Raw genomic sequence first — 21,359 nt, 5'->3', positions numbered from 1 at the left:
TGTATAACTAGAACTTAAATGTTTTCTATGAGAAAATCTAGAAACCTGACTGCCATGATATTTTGAGTAATAACAATGTCTCTTTTATCAAGTTTCATAGTGCTGCAAATAACAGTTGTAACTATCACCAAATTAAAGGTACTCAATTGCTACTGTTGCTATGAAACTTGTACATAACCGATAACAAAAATAAAGAAACTTTTTTTGGTGTGCTGTCACCAATATCTTTTTAAAAGAACAATAATTTAAAAGTGTAAGTCTAGTAAATACAATAACATACTGAATCTTCAACTAGTTTAAGGAAAACATAAAAACTGTTTCTACTTCTACCTGGCTCCTTTGTGCAAAAATGTCTCTTCCAGCTCTCATAAAATCAGCAGCATCAAAACAAGGCTCAAACTCGGTTGTCACAAATTTTCCTTGAGCAGCCAGTTTTTTCCTGTCTTCCACAGAACGGATTGGGTAATCCTAGTAATAATAATGAACAGGTAAAAGCGTAGTTAGTTAAGCATAGACACTGGAAGAAAGAATGCAAACCCGGTGCAATGTTTTAATGGGCACCTAGGGCAATCAGGAGACAAGTACAACATATTATATTTTGTGTAATACATGCTGTAGGTCTGGATTTTCCAGAGAGGACATTTATGATTGTGCTGTGGCTAGGTCACGAGGGTGTGGTCATGAAATGCAAGATCTTCAGTATAATACTTTTATTATATCATTAAGATTTTTCTTCTCAATAGGAAACAAAGTATAAATAAATCTCAAAATAAATGTTAGCATCAAATAAAACATGGATTGGCTGGTTTGAAAGAAAGCATTTAGAAACAAATTTTGTGTGCAGTAGAATAAGAAATGTTTTTGTTTTTGAGATGGTGTTCTGCTTTGCTTCAAACTAAGAAGGAACAAAGCTAAAGAATGTGAAGAATGCAGCACTCTTATTCTGAGTAATGAATTTATTAAGGCACTTCCCAAGTCTCAAACACAAATATACGGAAATAATAATGTAAGCCCTTAATTTGAATGCAGCAACAAACATGCAGCAACTAAAATAATCACAACAGTTGGATAATAATAATCAGAGAAAAAGCAATATATCAACAATAAGTATATGTGCAGTGAATAAGTAAATTCAAGCATGCACACAGTCAAGGGTAATATGGTACAATTCTGCTCTTTTTCTCCTTTTCTGGACATTCAGAAACATGATTAATCCTAGAATATGTCCCTTAAAACCCAAGACTGGACATGCTAGCAGCTGGTCACTGGTAAAATCAGAAATGATCCAAACTGTTTCATGTATGTAGGTCAATAATTACCACAAACATAAATATAAGTAATTGGGATACCTGGTCATAAAGTTCATCAGCCATTGTGGGTTTAGGTGCAGTGGTCCATTTGGCACCACGGCGAAAGTATTCCTTGATAAGAGGTCTATAAGCTCTGTATTCAAAGAAGCGAGCACGCCACGCCATAGGTGCCTCAATTATTTCATTTCCAACAACTAGTAGAATGTCTCTTGACATAGCAGCATACAGACCTGCATAAAAAATGTAATATTATTTAAAATATATGGAAATAACAGCACGTAACCATATTACAAAGCTCTTTTCCGATAAGGGTTCACTGTTCCATATATACCTTGTTGTGGAACTCTACTTCCTTGCTCTTGACGTTTGACCTATGGCAGTGGATATCATTACAATGCTAATTTCTCCTTAATCAATATAATCAGTGTCCAAAATATCCTTGAACACCTCTTCACAGTGCATGGTTAATATATGGCACATAAGTGTTTTGTGTAAAAGTTTGGGATTCTTGGCATGTGCACAACTGTATTGGCAGGAACATCTTTCTTAGCACCCTTACAGTTATGAGAGATGCCTTCAAGAAAAAATGTCACAGCCCTAACTTCTACCAGGCCTGGCTCTCTTCGCTGAACTTTTATTTCCACTTTATGTGACAGCATGCAACCTACCAGTAAAGCTTATGTATAAAGATAGATGATTAATAGACAAGACCTAAGATCATACTGTACATAACATCTATTGATACTTTTGGAGTAAAAATATAGCTTGAAAGCAGCTCCCGACTTCCACATGTATATAAAGCCCATGTTCAAGCTTTGCTCCCTTGTGAATGACTCCACTTGCGTTACTCTTGCTTGCTTAATCACTATGTGAGAGATTTGAAGCAGCAATCACTTGGCTAGCATCTTTTCTTAGGTGGCACTCTCTGTTTCTTCTCTCCTTTCACTATTTCTCTCGTAGTTTAATTGCCTACTAGCTTCATAGATGACAATAGTCACCCCTTCCTGAAAATGCTGAATGATCCAAACCCACCAATTACTGTTCCATTGCTCTCCTCTTCCCCTTCATCTGCTTTACCTTTAATCGACTCACTCCACCTGCAATAATCTCAGTCACCCATGCAAGGGGCTACCGCTGCATGTACTCCACAAAGACTGCTGCCAGATACATCAATAGTTCATAACCTTTGCACATAATCTCTCCTCATCCTTATCCTTCTCAATCTTCAAGCAATCGATCATGATGCGTTATGCACACCTGTTGTCGGGCATCACTTGCACTGCCCTTTACTGGCCCTCTTTCTACAGACTGCATATATGGGACTGACAAGGAAATTCTAGGAATCGCCCTTTTCCATGCGAAGGGGTACTTGCTGAACTCAGGAAGGTTAATCTTTTAATTTACTTAGGTGTCCCGGAGTGTGCCATTGATAGGATCTGTACCTCTCCCCTGTGGACTCAAAGACTATCTGTGAGGGATATCTTGGAGGCTATCACGTAGCTGGCAGGCCTCAAAAGCCATCACACTCCATTATGGGGACAGCTTAGGTAGCTGCAGGAAAGCGTAATCTTGCCATCTGTTTTCTGAATTCTCTAACCGTATGCTCCTTCCTTCCGCTAAGTTCTAAATAAGTATAGCAGTGTCTTGTGCAGTTCCATCTCTGCACCCACCTCACTACCAATGGCCATCACACGAACACTGTCTGCATTTTCTTCTTGCTTTACACAACACCCTTTCTCCATATAGATATTACTTCCTCGTTCAGCTCCTCGTGAAAAATGTTTACCATAGCCACACAAACTTTCTGATTTCGCACTTACAGATTTAAGGTGTACTCATTTATCCAACTATTTCCCTGTCCTTTGAAAATGGACTGCTAGGGACTGTCTTTGAGCTGCCAAATGATCGGATTTACCAAGACTGAGATACTCTTCTTTCCCTCCTCTGACTAAAATCTATTTACTCTCCCATCACATTCCTTCCTGGCCTCAGTATTCCTCACCTTATTAACTGCACCATTAAGGTTCACTTTGACATAGAACACGATTCTCCATCTTCCTTGACTCAATAGCTGTCCTTGACCACTAGGATCGGCTGTGCTTCTTTTCCCGGCACAACGCCCTTAAACAATGAGGTATACCTTAGCAGAAACGTGAATTTTGTAAAAGCCTTTTCCTATTGCCCTTCCCGATTCCTTAATGAAGATGCAACAATAGATGGAGAGCTAAAATAGCCTTGTAAAAGGTGTCACTAGTTGCTCCCTACTGCCTGTGCCCAAACCACTCCAGGGATGTTTCTGTCACAGCAGTCAGCCAAATAAACTGCCTAAAAAGCCGGACATTTCACAGACAAAAGCCAAGACAAATACTTCAGAGTCTGGCACAGAGGCAGAGCATTATTTCCCCAACAACAGTAAATAATTTATGTTTAAGTTGTTTTTAAGGTATGTGCATACAAATAAATTAAGAAATGCATTACTTAACTAGGCATTATTTAAATTTTCTCCATTTAGCACGTTTTTACATTTTCTTTAAGCACCAGATATTTAATAGGTTATTTACACAGAACTGACCTGTCACCCTAGAGGCTCATCCAAGTTAAAGAAGGAAATTGGGGGGGGGGTTGAGGCAGAGAGTAAGGAGGAAAGTGTGGATAGAAGCAATGGACAGAGTAAAAGAGATTGCAGAGAAGGAAGGAGTAAAAGGAAATAATGGAAGGAGGAAAGATAGAAATGAGGGAAGGAAAGAAAGAGGAAGGAAAGAAGGAAGAAATGAGAAGGTTTGTGAATGAAAAAAGCCACAAAACCCCCACAGAAAGAAGAACACTATTGAGAGAAGACTCACTGGCTCCTTAGCGTCCTCTGTGCTAAAGACAAGGAGCCTCTTTCACATTAAGCACACAAACGTTGATGGAAGGACGGCTTACAACAAGTCTAATCACTGGCAATCACTCACGGTGGCACTCTAACACACGTTTCTTTCGCTCACTATGCCACTGCCATCAAGCTACACCTGAGTGACAGGCCATAATCAGGGTAAAACTGGTCTTGGGTTGCATGTGTTCTGGTTCAGGGAGGACGTAGCCTGGCAGTTCAGACTCAACTGTTCCTATTAGAGAAAAGTCAGGATAGATTTGCATATCACTGGTTTCAACCTCTGGTGGCAAGGTTGGTAAAAGAATAATGGGTTGAAATACTACCCCTAGCAATTGCCAGTAGTCAGATTTATTGCAAGCATTACTCCCATCACCTTTTGGGTGTTGTCTTCCTCGCAAAGCATCAGGCCTGCAAGTGGTAACGATGGATGTGCCTAGAGCTCAGTTAAATTAATGACGTAATTTCAAAGCTGCTTAAAAGGTTTAGTCATCATATTATTAATTGGCAAAAACAGGGGCGGGGTCTCTGAGCTATAGGTTAAACTTAGGGGGACATTACGACCCTGGCGGACATCAGTAATTTGGCTAAAGGTACTGCCAACAGGCTGGTCCTCCGGCAGGAGAAGGGACGTAGCGCTGCTGCCAGCAGCAGCGTCTGCCAGCAAAAGACCGCAAGGCCGTATCATGGAACATGCTGGCAGCAGCGCCGCATCCCTTCTCCTGCCGTGGTAAGGTTATATTAGATAGTGGAATGTAGAATGTAGAGGATAGGTAGGCAATAGAGTGTGGAATGGGAATGCGGGCGGCAGTTAGTGGATAACGGGAACTGGTGAGATGTGAGGATGGTGCCGCACTTTGTGTATGTGATAATAAATATATCCGAAGACCTTACTGCATACAGCAGTTCATTCCAACATTGGCGACGAGCGGAAGTTCCAACACTCAGCGGTGCCACCACTTTCATGCTATCATCTGTCCGTGGTGGCTGTCAGGAAATTTTGAAGGACCGCATCAAGGCTGGTGAGGAGCTGTGGATGCGGGTAGGTGGCCATCAAGTTGCAACGTGGTTGTATCATTGCGATTATTTCTTTTCAACGCCTGCATCCTCCATTGAATCAGCGCATCTTTCACTGCGTGTCATTGTTGCTTTGGGAATGATCCTAAGCGTCTTTGTACACATTGTGGCGTCCATCTTGAAGGGTATTAACTTTACTACTTTGCAAGGCCCTTAACCTCCATTGGATCAGCACGTCTTTCGCTGTGCGTCATTGTTGTCTTGGAAACGATCCAAGGCCTCTGTGTACGTGTTGTGGCGGCCATCTTGAAGGTACTAACTGTACAGCAAACACCTATCAATTAATAGGGGATTTTGGTGATTAGCACACCTCATAAATACATATGATCTACGGTGATTTGCTTGTTTCGTTTAAAAGCGAGTTTCTGTGATTCGCACACCTCATTAACAAGTAAAATACATTAACTAATTAATACATAACATAACTATTACATCATTGTATAATTCTGGAGACACAATACTGGACTAATTTGTGTTCATCCAAGGTTCAGATTATCACTATGTCGAACATTCAGCCCCCGCCATTTTTCTTATCGGATCCTGGTGAGCCTCCTATACAATGGGATCTATGGATTGACTTCTTTGAGGATTATGTGACGGTTTTGGAAGAACAAGAAGGTTCACCAGAAAGATATTTAGCTTCGTTGAAGCACAGGTTAGGTGCAATTAGACTAAGAGAGTTCAAGAACTTACCTCCAATTGGTAACACTGGCAATGTGGATGTTTACCAGCTTCCCAAGAAGCAACTTCAGGAACGTTATGGCAGGAAAATTAATGTGGTGTTCGAGCGTTATAAATTGTATTCGAGGACACAGCATGACAACGAATCTTTAGATCAATTTGTAGCGGCTCTTAGATGGTTGGCGGTTACTTGTAAATTTGAACAAATGTCGTATGATCAGGTTTTGAGGGATCAAATATTGATGAAAACAAAATCACGCAAAATACAGAAGAAACTGTGGTCTTGCAGTTGTGATTTAACGTTGAAAAGTGCAATTGAGGTTGTGAGAACCATTGAAGTGCCTAAGAAGTGTATTCAAACTGTGAGGAAAAATGCTACTAATCGCTAACTTGGAGCGGTTTGTGTTAGTTTTGTGGCAAACAAGTCTAAAGGGTTTGACAAAAAAGCTGAGTGGAAGAAAGGTGGTACAAGAGTTTGCTATAGATGTGGAGCTGATGATCATTTAGCCAATTTTAAGAAATGCCTGTCACTAAGTATGGTGTGTAATTTATGTAAACAAAATTGGTCACTTCAGTAAAGTATGTAAGAGTTGTACAAAGAGCATAAGTTAATTCTCTGGGCATGATGATACTGATGGGAATAGAGTGCAAGATACAATTTTGAGTGTGTTACAGGATAATGATGGTAATGTGGGTAGACTATCGGGTTTACCAACTTGCAAGCTACTTATAGATGGGGTTGAGGTTCCTGCTATGGTTGACTCCTGTGCCTGTTTCACTATTATGTGTGTGGAAAATGGCCCAATAGAGAGTTAATTCCAACAGATGTGAATCAAGGGAGCTATACAGGCCACAGAATTCCTATAGTGGGGTATAATAATTGCTAGAAATTGAGTATTTGATTGGCAGTAAGGTTACCCCCTGTCCAAGCAAGGACCATCACTCTAGTCAGGGTAAAGGAGAATCACCCTTAGCTAACCCCCGCTCAACCCCTTGGTAACTTGGCACGAGCAGACAGGCTTAACTTCAGAGTCTAGGTGTAAGGTACTTGTACCAACACACACAGTAACTCAGTGTAAACACTACAAAATGACACAACACAGGTTTAGAAACATAGGTAATATTTATCTAAACAAAACCAGATCAACACAACAAAAATCCAACATACACAAGTCAAGTTATGAATTTTTAAAGAATAAGGCCCTCATTACAACCATGGCGGTCAGTGATAAAGCAGCGGTAATACCGCTAACAGGCCAGCGGTAACAAAAATGGAATCATGACCAAGGCGGAAACCGCTCAGACAGACAGCCACTTTAACACACCGACCGCCAGGGCAGAAACAACAAGCACCACGGCGGTAAACGCCAACAGCCAGGTGGAAGACAATGTTCCGCCCACTGTAATATGACCAGCCTATCCGCCACCTTTTCCGGGGGCAGTACTAATGACATCAAAAGCCTGGCGGAAACAGATCCCACAAGTCAAAGGACTCACCTGTGGAGACTTAGGGAACAACCACAACGCCATGGAGCCCAAGCTGCATGTCTTCCCCATGCTCGCCTACCTTCTGCTCCATTATGAACACCAACGCCGGCGAAGACGACCACGGTGAGTACTTCCACCTAGCACACAAGGGAGGGGGGAGGAAAAAGAGAGTGACAAACACAGGCAACACCCCCACCCCCAACACCATACACACAAACAGATGCAGTAACATTACATATTCACCCCGTACCCCTCGGGAATAATGCAAGGACAAAATGATTTGAAGAAAGTGAGTGTAATACGATAAAATACAAATGTATATACATATTTACAAATGTAGGGACACTGCCCAGTCCTCAATGTCCGTGGGCCACAGGGCCACAGCACATAGGCCAAGGCCCCACCTCACTCCTGCAACAACAAAGAGAGAACACTGCAGGGGCACCAGGTCGAAAATAGACAGGCACAACAGAGGGAGAGGGAACGGGGAGGCACTTCAGGCAGAAGTTGGCACAACGCCACTGGTCCTGGAGGGGGCAACATGCCCTGTGCGCTGTCCTGGGGAGTGCAAGGCCACAGTCTCTCAAGTGGGTGACTTGCCCACTGGCTCTTGAGGGGGCAACATGCCCTGTGCTTGGTCCTGGGGAGTGCAAGGCCACAGTCTCTCAAGTCGGTGGTTTGCCCACTGCTTGGTCCTGGGGAGTACAAGGACACAGTCTCTCAAGTGGGTGGTTTGCCCACTGACTTGTCCTGGGGAGTGCAAGGCCACAGTCTCTCAAGTGGATGGCTTCTCACTGGTTCTGGAGGGGCCATTGTGCCCAGTGTGCTTCATCCTGGGAAGGATGGGGTGAGTGGATGGCTTCTCCACTGGTTCTGGAGGGGGCATTGTGCCAAGTGTGCTTCATCCTGGGAAGGATGGGGTGAGTGGATGGCTTCTTTCACTGGTTCTGGAGGGGGCATTGTGCCCTGTGATGCAGAGCTTGGGGAGTGCAAGGTCACAGTCTCTCACCTGGGTGTCAGACCGACAGGATTTGCAGGGGCCAGGCCGCACAACAGACCATGGATGCAGGACTACACACTGTACGCCGGCGGTGATGGCTGCTCAGTGGTGGCAGTGGTGGTGCTGGTGTCAGTGCTGGCAGTGGTGGGGGAGGCTCTGGCCCTTCCCCTGCAGCTTCGGATGGCTGTCCACTGGGGCTGCTGCTGCTGGCAGTGGTGCTGGTGTCGGTGCTGGCAGTGGTGGGGGTTGGATCTAGCCCTTCCCCTGCAGCCTCGGACGGCTGCCCACTGGGGCTGCTGCTTCTGGCAGTGGTGCTGGTGGCAGTACTGGCAGTGGTGCTGGTGGCGGTGCTGGTGGTGGTGTTGGTGGCGGTGCTGGTGTCGGTGCGGGTGGCGGTGCTGGCAGTGGTGGGGGGTGGCTCCAGCCCTTCCCTTGCAGCCTCGCATGGCTGAACCACCATGGTTGGTGGTGTGGACTCTGAATGAGTCCCTGCACCAGGCCTCCTGTCCTTCCTGCCTGCTGGTGCAGGCCCCTTGCCCTTCCTGTCAGCAGCCGGGGACTGCTCCTTGTCCATCCCTGTAGCAGCTGAGGGTGCCTCCTTGCCCTTCCCTGTAGCAGCTGAGGGTGCCTCCTTGCCCTTCCTTGTAGCAGCTGGGGGTGCCACACTGCCCTTCCTTGTAGCAGCTGGGGGTGCCTCCTTCCCCTTCCTTGAAGCTGCTGGGGGAACCTCCTTGTCCTTCCTTGTAGCACTTGGTGCAGGCACCCTTTCAGTGTGTCTGCCTGGTGCCCGGGATCCTCTCCCACCTGGAGTAGCTGTGGACACTACTGTGGCCGTGGACTGGGTGGCTGAGGTGCTCGCCTGGGTTCTGACCACCCTGCCCTGACGTGAAGGACTGGGGGGAGTGCTAGGGAAGAGGTCAAGGATGGAGAGGAAAAGCTTCCTAGGGACATTGGGGCGGAATGAGGGAGGAGGTTTGGAGTGGAGGAAGAGAAAGTGGTTGTAAGACCGCCACACCTATTATGACACACATCTTGGAATCCGCCGAAATTCAGACACCCACACAACACCGCCACACCAAAGGTCAGCGATAAACATGCAGAAACAAATCCTCCACCTCCACGCCAACAGAAACACGACCATGCTATTACGACCCACGAATCCACGCGGCGGTCTTTGAACCGCGGTATTCCATTGGCGGTACACACCGCCGCGCTCATAATACACACACATCTCCAAAACACCGCCACATTGGACAATTCCAAATACACACACCTGACACACATACACACACCACTCCCACACATCCAATACAATATAAAATACACACCCACATCACCCACAAACCCCCACGACCAAAAAGTCTGAGAGAAGGCGAGAGATAGAGCACAGCTATTGACAACCCCATCACACAGCGGCACACAACACCATCACCCACACAACATCCACGCACAAAACACCACATACCACTACACTCACCACACTCATCAACACATACACCACGCCACACATCACACACACCACCCCATGGCACGCCAAAGACACCCCCGCTTCTCCAAGGAGGAGCTCAGGGTCATGGTGGAGGAAATCGTACGGGTAGAGCCACAGCTATTTGGCTCACAGGTACAGCACACATCAATAGCCAGGAAGATGGAGTTATGGCACAGAATAGTGGACAGGGTGAACGCCGTGGGCCAGCACCCAAGAAATAGGGAGAACATCAGGAAGAGGTGGAACGACCTACGGGGGAAGGTGCGTTCCACGGTATCCAGGCACAACATTGCGGTGCAGCGGACTGGCGGCGGACCCCCACCTCCTCCCCCACAACTAACAACATGGGAGGAGCAAGTCTTGACCATCATGCATCCTGAGGGCCTCGGAGGAGTCGGTGGAGGATGGGACACTGGTAAGTCAAATCTTAACTATCACATCCCCCACCCTACCTGCATGCCATCACACCCCCCCACCCTCACACCCTCCCCTATCACCCCAAATCCTAACCAATGTACTAATAACACAAACCACACATCCCAACACGCAAGCCCTGCATGACACAACTAAGCATGCTCACCCCTCACCAAAGCATGCTCACTGCACATACCCAGAACAACCCCCCAACCATCATCACACAAGCCCCCACACAGGAATGCCTGCACTGGGGTTCACGCACACCCACCCATTGCACACCATCAAACACACACATGCAATAATCATGTTCTTATACCCCTGCAGGAACCCGAAGGAACGTCACCACACCAGAGGGTCCAGACAACACCACTCCACCCCCAGAAGAGGCCCACAGTAACGACAGCAGCTCTGCCCCACTGGATCTTGATGACCAGCCCGGACCATCGTGGGCCTCAGGACAGTCGGTTCCCCTTGCCCAGCCACAGCCCAGCACTGACCTTCCACCCTCTGGTAACACCAGCACAGCACCCACCCAGCGGGCCCAAACCTCCCTACCCAGGACAGGTCAATCAGCGGTGTGTCCACCACTACAGGGCACCCAGGATAACCCACCACCCCAACAACAACAGGGACCTGGGGGCAGTGGTAGTGGGCACACGGTCCAGGGGACGGAGGCACACGAACACCGGGGAACTGGGAGGGCTGCTGTGTGACAGAGGGAGGACAGGCCAAGGGAACCCACTCTCCACGAGGCCATATCCTCCATCATGAGAGCATACCACCACTCCCAGGAGACGATGGCGACGGTCCTGGACAAGTTGCAGGAGACCCTGCGTCGGCAGGAGGAACAGTATTTGGGGTTCAGGGAGGAGCTCAGGACCATCAGCTCCACCCTGGGCACAATCGTAGGGGTGCTGACGGACATTCAAAAGACCTTGAGGGACACCGTGGCACTCCAAGGGGCCCCTGACACTAGCCAGGACGGTGAAATGCCCACCACCTCCGCCGACACTAGTGGACAGGACGCCCCGCCACAGGACCACCACACCAGCACCCCATCCCCTGCAGACGGACAACCACCACGCAAGCGGTCCCTGAGATCCAGGAACAGGACAGAGCAAGATGGCAAGACCCCCGCCAGGAAATGAGACCACCCTGATTGTCCTCCCACTGTCCCACTTTGTCACCCTGTCCATACTTGAACTGCCCCAGCTCCACTTCCAATGCCCAGATGGCCAGTGCACATGGCATAGAATGGACTCTGCCATGGACATTCCTCCACCATCCTCCATCACCAGTTTACAACCCCCCTTCATTTTTTGAGCACTTAAATAAACACCCTTGAAACACACAAACATATGGAGTCAGTCTATGATTTGGAACTTTGTATTATCAATTACAGTGTCATAATGGGTTACCCATTGTAAGGCCAACATACCAATGTCACACATCACAAGCCCTTCAAGGATGCAAGCAGTTGACACGTAGGTTACCACACTTGTGAAACCGAAATGGAAGGGTACAACTCAATTAGCAAATAGTGAGTGAAATGGAGGTACAGGATAGAGGTAGACGTGTGAAAGTTAATGTAATGTTAAACCAGAAAATGTTCTCACCTGTGTGTCACTGGAAATATTGCTGTATGACTGAATCCCTGTTGTCGTTTTCTTCTTCCTCAGCTTCATCCTCATCACTGTCCACAGGCTCCACAGGCTCCACAGCTGCCACAACACTGTCATCTGGATCATCCTCCTGCAAAAAAGGCACCTAGCGTCGCAATGCCAAATTATGGAGCATGGAGCAGGCGACGATGATGTCGCACACCTTCTTCGGTGAGTAGAATAGGGGTCCACCTGTCATATGGAGGCACCTGAACCTGGCCTTAAGAAGGCCGAAGGTGCGTTTGATTACCCTCCTAGTCCACCCATGGGCATCATTGTAGCGTTCCTCTGCCCTGGTCCTGGGATTCCTCACTGGGGTCAATAGCCAGGAAAGGTTGCGGTAACCGGAGTCCCCCAATAGCCATACACGGTGCCTCTGGAGTTGACCCATCATATCAGGGATGATGCTATTCCGCAGGATGTAGGCATCATGCACAGAGCCTGGGAACATTGCATTAACCTATGAGATGCACTGGTCTGCCAAACAGACCATCTGGACATTCATCGAATGATAACTCTTCCTGTTCCTGTACACCTGTTCACTCTAGTGGGGGGGGACCAGAGCTACATGGGTCCCATCAATGGCACCTATGACGTTGGGGATATGTCCAAGGGCATAGAAGTCACCTTTCACTGTAGGCAAATCCTCCACCTGAGGGAAAATGATGTATCTCCTTACGTGTTTCAGCAGGGCAGACAACACTCTCGACAACAGGTTGGAAAACATAGGCTCGGACATCCCTGATGCCATGGCCACTGTTGTCTGAAAAAACCCACTTGCAAGGAAATGGAGCACTGACAGCACCTGCACGTCAGGGGGGATTCCAGTCGGTTGGCGGATTGGTGACATCAGGTCTGGCTCCAATGGGTACCTAGTTCCTGGATTGTGGCACGGTCAAACCGGTAGGTGACGATTAAATGTCTTTCTTCCATTGTCAACAGGTCCACCAGCGGTCGGTACACCGGAGGATTCCGCCATCTTCTCATATGTCCCAGCTGACGGTGCCTAAGAAGGACAACAGCGAAGAACCAGTCACTATTCCTCCAGGTATGTACCCACAGTTACACACAGGACTACACCAGACAATAAACCCTTCCTGTATGTGTGTTGAGTATAGGCCTAGCTATGTGTGACGCAGTAGTAACTGAAGCCATGTGGGCCCCTGAAATAGGCGGTCGTAGACCGCGGCGCACTGCTGCATTGGTTAACATTGGACCCTATGGATTTCTATCTCTTCAATCACTAGATACCTGACCTTCGACAGGAGAGGACCTACACTGCTAGTGCTGCTGTGACCTCGGTCTGGAAGCAACGATGGCTGCTGCGTCTGGGGAAAGGGCCCCTGCCTTCACTGCACAGGAGTTGGAGAAACTTGTGGATGGGGCCCTCCCCCAGTACACGCTACTCTACGGTCCTCCAGACCAACAGGTTAATACACAGGGAGCACGTTGTATGGGCTAGGCCTGGGTGGAGAGGGCTGGGTGGAAGAGGGAAGGGGCCAGAGTTCATAGAACATTAATGCATGGGAAGAATGGGCCACATGGTCAGAGTAGGGAGGGGGCCACTCACATTGACGGTGCAGTTGGTAATGACTGTTCCTCTTCCCTTGTACATGTCATGTAGGTCAGCGCCCACCAGAAGAGGGACTTTTGGCGTGCCATCGCCAAGGAGGTCCAGACCCTGGGGGCCCACCAGAGACGGGGCACCCACTGCCGTAAGAGATGGGAGGGCATTCGCCGCTGCAGCAAGAAGTCGGCGGAGGCTCAGCTGAGGATGACCTCCCAATGTGGGAGGGGTGCCCGTCGCACCATGACCCCCTGATGTTCCGGATCCTGGCGGTGGCCTACCCGGAGTTGGATGGGCGCTCGAGGACATCACAGAAGACACAAGGGGGTGAGTACTACCTCATTCTGCGGACTTTGCGTGCAGTGGAGGGGTCTGGGTGGGGGAGGTGGGCTGTGGGTGTCCCTAGGCCAGGGTGAGTTAGGTAGGCAAGGCCCCTCTGTTATGTAGGCCATGTGGCACTCAACCCCACCTCAGCAGAGTGCCAAGTTGAGGTATAGTTGCCCCTGTGGCATCCATGTGCGCAGATTTCCACCACTGCCATGTAGGCCAAATCCCAGAAATTGCATGTGCAGAGGGCAGGAGCACGGCGTAATGCATGGGGCTGCTGCGTCTATCTTGTCCGCCAACGGTAGCGGTATGCCATGCACTAAAACTCTCTTTCTTCTGTCTCCCCCCTTTTTCTGCTCTCCCTGTCCTTTTGTACATCAGCATCAACAGGCGGAGGTACAGTGGCACCGGAGCACAAGGGAGCTGCATCCCACATGGCCATGGAGGGCCACACCACGGACTCAGAATGCACCAGTGGGACGGAGGGTGAGGGGAGCTTCACGTCGGCCACCGGATCACCAACCAGCGACACGGACTTGTCCGCCGATGGGAGCTCCCCTGTGGTGGCGGCACCATCTGTGCGCCCCACTTCAACAGGTACAGCCGCCACCTCCCCTACCAGCACCGCCCTCCCAGCAGCCCCTCAGCGTTCGCCCCGTGCCCGCTCACCCAGGAGGGTGGGCATCACCTTCGCCCCAGGCACCTCAGGCCCTGTCCCTGTCACCCCTGCTGCCCTCAGTGCCATTGACCTCCTCAGGTCACTCACTGTTGGGCAGTCTACCATTGTGAATGCCATCCAGGGTGTAGAACGAGAGTTGCAACACGGTAATGCATTCCTGGAGGGCATTCATTCTGGTCAGGCTGCCCTTCATCGAACCCTGCAATCTCTGGCCTCAGCACTGATGGCAGCCATTTTCCCTGTGTCCAGCCTCCCACCTCCAACTTCCTCCACCCAGACCCAATCCCCTGTACCCCAGCCCATCCCAAGCACACCTACAGACCAGCATGCACACAAGTCAACACACACAAGTAGCTCAAGCAAACATAGGCACCACACATCCCACAGGCACTCACACAAGCATCACCCACATACAGACACAGCAACATCCACTGTCTCCACTGTGTCCCCCTCCTCCTCTTCTCCCTCCTCCCTCGCAGTCTCGTCTACACACACACCTGCATGCACCACATCTACAGGCACTAGGACTCGCACCAGGACACCCAGCACCACAAGCCGCTCACCTGCACTCACCACCTCCACTGCCATTTACACGTCCCCTGTGTCCTCTCCCAGTGTGTCTGTGACGCCCCCTCCCAAAGTACACAAACGCTGGCAATCACTCACCTAACATCCATCCACCTCAGGACAGCCTACAGTACCTGCACCTGCACCCAAAACACCTAAAGTGACACCTCCTACAACCACCTCCTCTTCCTCCACTCCCAGACCCCCTCCAGCTACCCATCCCAGTGTCTGTCAGAAACTGTCCCTATGTCAAATTGACCTTTTTGCCCCCACACCCCCTCCAATTCATCAGTCCCATCGTAGCGCCTCAGCCAAAAAGCCTCCAGTACCAGTGGTGCGTGTTCCAGGTTTTTGGAGTGCACCGTCCACCAGGGCAGGCAGTAGGACCCGGAGCCAAGGCAGTGGCAGCCCACCCCCTGTAAAGGCTCTAAAATTGGAGAGTGGACGACGGGACCGTGTTAGGACTCCTGGTGGGACAAAAAGTGACATGGGATCGAAGGCGATTGGTGAGTCAGCTGTAATTCCAAAAAAGGTGGGGAAGGTCCAGAGGAAGTCTGCCCAGCCTGTTGTGAGTGTCACGGCGGAGAAGTGCGCCATCATTTCCGGCGGTCCAGACACAACCGCCAGCGCCGTCGTCACTGGTCCAGAGACCACCGCCGGAGTCACAACCCAGGAAGGCACAAGTATCGTCACTGGTCCAGAGACCACCGCCGGAGTCACAGCAGAGGAGGGCACAAGTATCGTCACTGGTCCAGAGACCACCGCTGGAGTCAGAGCCCAGGAGGGCACAAGTATCATCACTGGCCGGGAGACCACCGCCGGAGTCACAGCCCAGGAGGGGCCAGGATGCCACAGCCCCACTGGGCAATGATGGAATGTCATGCCACACACCAATGCCCATTGTAGGGATCGTCATGCCACACACCAATGCCCATTGTAGGGATTGTCATGCCACACACCAATGCCCAGTGTGGAGATCGTCATGCCACACACCAATGCCCAGTGTAGAGATCGTCATGCCACACACCAATGTCTGTATCAGAACCGCCATGGCAAAGCACCGCTGAACAGGGCAAAGACCGCCATGTCAAAGCACCGCTGAACAGGTCAAAGACCGCCATGGCAAAGCACCGCTGAACAGGGCAAAGACCGCCATGTCAAAGCACCGCTGAACAGGGCAAAGACCGTCATGTCAAAGCACCGCTGAACAGGGAAAAGACCGCCATGTCAAAGCACCGCTGAACAGGGTAAAGACCGTCATGGCAAAGCACCGCTGAACAGGGCAAAGACCGCCATGGTGAAGACCGCTGAACAGGGCAAAGACCGCCATGATGAAGACCGCTGAACAGGGCAAAGACTGCCATGATGAAGACCGCTGAACAGGGCAAGCACTGTGTAGGAATGAAAAGGCCGCCACATCAGGCATCCTTATCCCATGTGCAGGTGGGACAGTGACAGGACATGAACTTTCACGGGGAGACTCATCCAGTCTGGGCACCAGTCCCACCCAGTACCAGTAGAGAACTGCATCTACTTGTGAGACTGTGGCTTTGCACTCCCCAGGATGGCACAGTGGGCAAGCCACCCACTGTAGAGACTTGAGAGACTGTGGCTTTGCACTCCCCAGGATATATCAATGGGCATGGAGCCCCGTCGTGGATCTGGCTTCGCATTCATCTGGCTGAGGTGCTCCCCCTTCCCTTCCCCCTGAGGTGCCTGTAGTGTTTCTATCTGATGCCCCGGCAGTGTTCTCTCCGATTTTGGTCAGGTATCTATTGTGGGCCTCGCCCATATATTTTTGGACTGTTGGTGCACGGACATTGTTGTGTACATATCTGCACTACTTCTCGGGTTGTATTTGTAAATAAGAGTGATTTAGAGATATATATCTGTATATTTTTGTATGACATGTATATTGGCACATTACAACGTTTGCCCGAAATTCACATTGTCTTTGCATTCTTCCGGGGGGATTGTGGGTTGTTAATGTGATATTTGTGACTGCATTGGTGTGTATGTTGTATAATGCGAGGGTGGGGGTGTTTGGTGGGTGTCCCCCTGACTTTTGCCTCCCCCGTGTCGTAGATGCAGTACTCACCGGTATCTTCAGCGCCTACGTAGCTGTTGGTCGTAAAGGAGCAGAAAGACAAGGGCAGGTAGGATTTGTAATTCCGGCTCCATGGTGTCCTCCTTCCTCGTGGGATGTGCTAAGGTGAGCGTTTTTCCATTACAGAAACTGTTTCTGCCGTGTTTTTATCCACGGTGAATCCGCCCTGGAAAAGGTGGCGGGTTGGCGGGTTGGCGGGTTGTAATAGTGTGGGCGGTACATTGTCTGCGCCTGTCTGTTGGCGGTAACCGCCGCGCTGCTTGTCTGTACCGCCGTGGCGGGCGATGTGTTAAAGTGGCTGTCTTTGTTGGCGGTTTCCGCCAGGGTCGTAATTCCATGTTTTTGTCCGCCGGCCTGTTTGCGGTATTACCGCACCTTTAACACCGTCCGCCAGGGTTGTAATGACCCCCATTATCTTCCCCTATAGACTGGACAGGGCCACAATCACAGAGCTGTGTGCCCATTTGGAGCCTGACCTAATGTCTGCTATCTGTCAGCCCACCCGGATCCCTCCAAGTGACAGTAGGCTTGGCAGCAGGAATGTCCCAGCCAATGTTCTCAAATGTTCAGACCAGAGTTTTGTCTGCCCTGATTAAACACATGCGCAGTTACACCGTTTTCCCCCAGGTGGAGGATTTGGCCACAGTGAAAGCTGATTTCTATGCAATAGGACATATCCCCAACATTATTGGGGCAATAGATGGGACACATATTGCATTTATCCCCCCCCCAGGAGAAATGAACAGGTGTTCAGAAATCGAAAGAGCTTTCACTCAATGAATGTGCAGATAGTGTGCCTGGCAGACCAGTACATCTCCCATGTCAATGCAAAATATCCTGGGTCTGCGCATGATGCCTTTATCCTGAGGAATAGCAGCATCCCATATGTGATGGCTCAACTCCAGAAGCACATGGTGTGGCTAATAGGTGAGCTCTGGTTCCCACCTTGTATTTGTTGGTGTATGGGTATGGTGTGGGCCCTAAGGGTTAGTGTGTGTCTAACAGTTCTCCCTCGATATTTGCAGGTGACTCTGGTTACCCCAACCTCTCATGGCTACTGACCCTTGTGAGGAATCCCAGAATAAGGGCAGAGGAACGTTACAATGAGGCACATGGGCGAACAAGAAGAATTATAGAGAGGACATCCGGACTCCTGAGGGCCAGGTTTCATGCCTCCATCTAACAGGTGGTTCCCTGTGCTACTCACCCAAGAAGGTCTGCCAGATCATCGTGGCATGCTGTATGTTGCACAACCTTGCCTTACGTATCCAAGTGCCTTTACTGCAGGAGGATGAGGCTGGAGATGGCCGTGTGGCAGCAGTGGACCCTGTGGAGAGTGAAGATGATGAGGCAGAGGATGAGGATGAGGACAACAGAAGTGCAATAATCCATCAATACTTCCAATGACACACAGGTAAGACAGTGTAACTTAACATTTAATTGACAGTTTTGTGTTCGACATTGTCACTGGCAGGCTGATTTTCAAACTTCTATGGCCACTCACTGTACCCTTTGGCATCTCTATTTTCAGATGTTGGTATGTTGGTGCCCCACTATCGCTCCTGGTGGACACACTTCTGATTGACGTGTCCTGGGGACAGAGGTATGGGGCCGCTGGGTAGGTACTGTGCTGGTGTTTCCTGAGGGAGGAGGCTCTGTGGTGGTATGGGACTGCGCCGGGGTAACTGACTGTCCGGAGATCTCTGATGGGCCAGGTTGGTCATCCAGATCCAGGCATCCAGAGCTGCTGTCATCACTGTGGGCCTCTTCTAGAGGGGAGGACTGGATGTTGCTGGCATCTCCTCTCCAGTGACGTTGGCTTAGGGACCTGTGGGGAAGGAAATGCATTGTTATTATTTCTGCGTGTGACATCTTGTGCATGGGGGTGTTGCCCTCTATGGTTGTTATTGCCTTGGCAGTTTTGCCTTGTGTGAGTTGTTATTTGGTGGGCTAGCTGTTTCCCTCTGGTGTGCATGCTTTAGTGATAGGTGTCCATGCAGGTCTGTGATGGGTGTCCATGCATTGGTGTTGCATGCAGGGCTTGGTACTGGGATGGGTGGGTTGTGATGGTGGGGTGTGGTGGAGTGATGGGAGTGAGGGTAAGGGTAGGGGTATGTGATGGCATGCAGGTAGGGGGATGAAAGTAGTAAAGAGTTGACTTACCAGAGTCCAGTCCTCCTCCTACTCCTGTCAGGCCCTCAGGATGCATGAGTGCCAAGACTTGCTCCTCCCATGTTGTTAGTTGTGGGGGAGGAGGTGGGATCCACTGCCAGTCCTCTGTACAGCTATTTGGTGCCTTGCTGCCACGGAACACACCTTCCCCCGTAGGTTGTTCCACCCCTTCCTGATGTCATCCCTTGTTCTGGGGTGCTGTCCCACGGCATTGACCCTGTCCACGATTCTCCGCCATAGCTCCATCTTCCTAGCAATGGATGTCTGCTGCACCTGTGATCCAAATAGCTGTGGCTCTACCCAGATGATTTCCTCCACCATGACCCTTAGCTCCTCCTCTAAGAACCTGGGGTGTCGTTGTGGTGCCATGGGTGCAGTGTGAGTGGTGTGGGTGAGGGTGTGTAGGGTGATGTGTTGGGGTTTGTGATGTAAGGTGCGTGGATGGTTTATAGGTGATGGTGGTGTGTGGCTGTGGTCTTGTCTGTGGTCTTGCTATCTCTCTTGTGATACTTGTTTTTAGTTGTAAAGGGTTGTGGGTAATGTGGGTGTATGTTTTATAGTGGTGTGTGGCTGTGGTGTGTGAATGGGTGTCAGGTGTGTGCAGTTTGAATTGTCCAATGTGGTGTTGTTTTGTATGTGTGTGTGTATTTTGAGCACAGCAGTATGAACCGCCAATGGTTTAGCGCCATTGAATGTCTGCCGCAGTGATTCATTGGTCATAAAGTTGTCGACGTAGTTCTGTTGGCATAACAGTGTGGGTTTGCATACCGTCAGTTTATCACCGACCTTTGGGCTGGCGGGTTTGTGTGTGTGGCTGCATAGTGACGGATTGCTATGTGTGTGTCATAATCTGGGTAGCGGTAATTCGCTGCGGCGGCGGTATGTTGGCGGCAGTCAGCATGGCGGTAAGCGGTACTTACCGGCAATGTCATAACGAGGGCCTAAAAGTCCTAAAACACTTAGAAAACAGTGGGGACACTATTAGCGTGGAAAACTACCTGGGTTGCTTCAAAATAACAGCGCACAGGCGAGTGGGTGTTGGAAAAGGCCAGCGATGCGTCGATTTTTCACTCGCAAGCGAGACCGTGCATCGTTCCTCCTCTAGTCAGGTCGCCGTGCATTGTTTTTTCTCTCCGCAGGAGAGCAATGTGTCGATCCGGACAGGCGCCCTTGAGTCCGGGCAGGCATAGCGTTGTTTTTCTGAACCCTACGATGTTGCGTTGAAAATCCCGTCGCACGGTATCACAGAACCGCGCTGCGTGGGGTTTGCATCGTTATCAGCTTCCTTTAGCGGGTGTTGAGTGTCATTTCTCTAGCCATGTTGCGTTGATCTTCCAGACACAATGCTGGTAGAGTGTAGATTTCAGCCGCGAAGCTGACGGCACGTCGTTTCTCAACCTTGTCTCAGAGGGTGCGTAGAAAATTTCCCCATACAGCGGTCTGTGCGTGGATTTTCAGTCTTGGACTGCCAGCTTCACCTTCCAAGGGCCCAGGAACTGGATAGGGCACCACTTGGCAGGGCAGGAGTCTCAGCAGAGAGTCCAGGTGCTGGAAGGAGAAATCTTTGATGGCCCTGAGACTTCAACAACAGGAGGCAAGCTCAGGTCAAGCCCTTGGAGATTTCTCACAAGCAGAATGCACAACAAAGTCCAGTCTTTGTCCCCTTTCACAGGCAGAAGTAGCAACTGCAGGATAGCTACACAAAGCACAGGCAGGGCACCACTTCTACTCAGCTCTTCTCCTTGGCAGAGGTTCCTCTTGATTCCAGAAGGGATCTGATTTTCAGGGGTTTGGGTGCTCTTCCAATACCCATTTTGGCCTTTGAAGTAGGCCTACTTCAAAGGTAAGTTTCTCTTGTTTGTGAGATCCTGCCTTGCCAAGGCCAGGCCCCAGACACACACCAGAGGATTGGAGACTGCATTGTGTGAGGGCAGGCTTTCAGGCT

The 21,359-nt window shown here is 49.8% G+C and overlaps 1 protein-coding gene across 1 annotated transcript in view; it reads right to left on the bottom strand.

The window, feature by feature from the left end:
- LOC138284114 (glycine amidinotransferase, mitochondrial-like) overlaps positions 1 to 21,359 on the bottom strand; it is a 179,329-nt gene that overhangs the window by 61,933 nt on the left and 96,037 nt on the right. Inside the window, exons 4-5 of the mRNA XM_069222553.1 lie at positions 1,350 to 1,540; positions 331 to 468 (exon numbers count right to left, since the gene is read on the bottom strand). Of these exons, the coding sequence (XP_069078654.1) occupies positions 331 to 468; positions 1,350 to 1,540 (329 nt within the window). The remainder of the gene's footprint in view (positions 1 to 330; positions 469 to 1,349; positions 1,541 to 21,359) is intronic.

This window comes from Pleurodeles waltl, chromosome 3_1, assembly GCF_031143425.1.
Source record: "Pleurodeles waltl isolate 20211129_DDA chromosome 3_1, aPleWal1.hap1.20221129, whole genome shotgun sequence".
Lineage (NCBI taxonomy): Eukaryota > Metazoa > Chordata > Amphibia > Caudata > Salamandridae > Pleurodeles > Pleurodeles waltl.
This window is presented reverse-complemented; position numbering and strand designations above follow the sequence as displayed.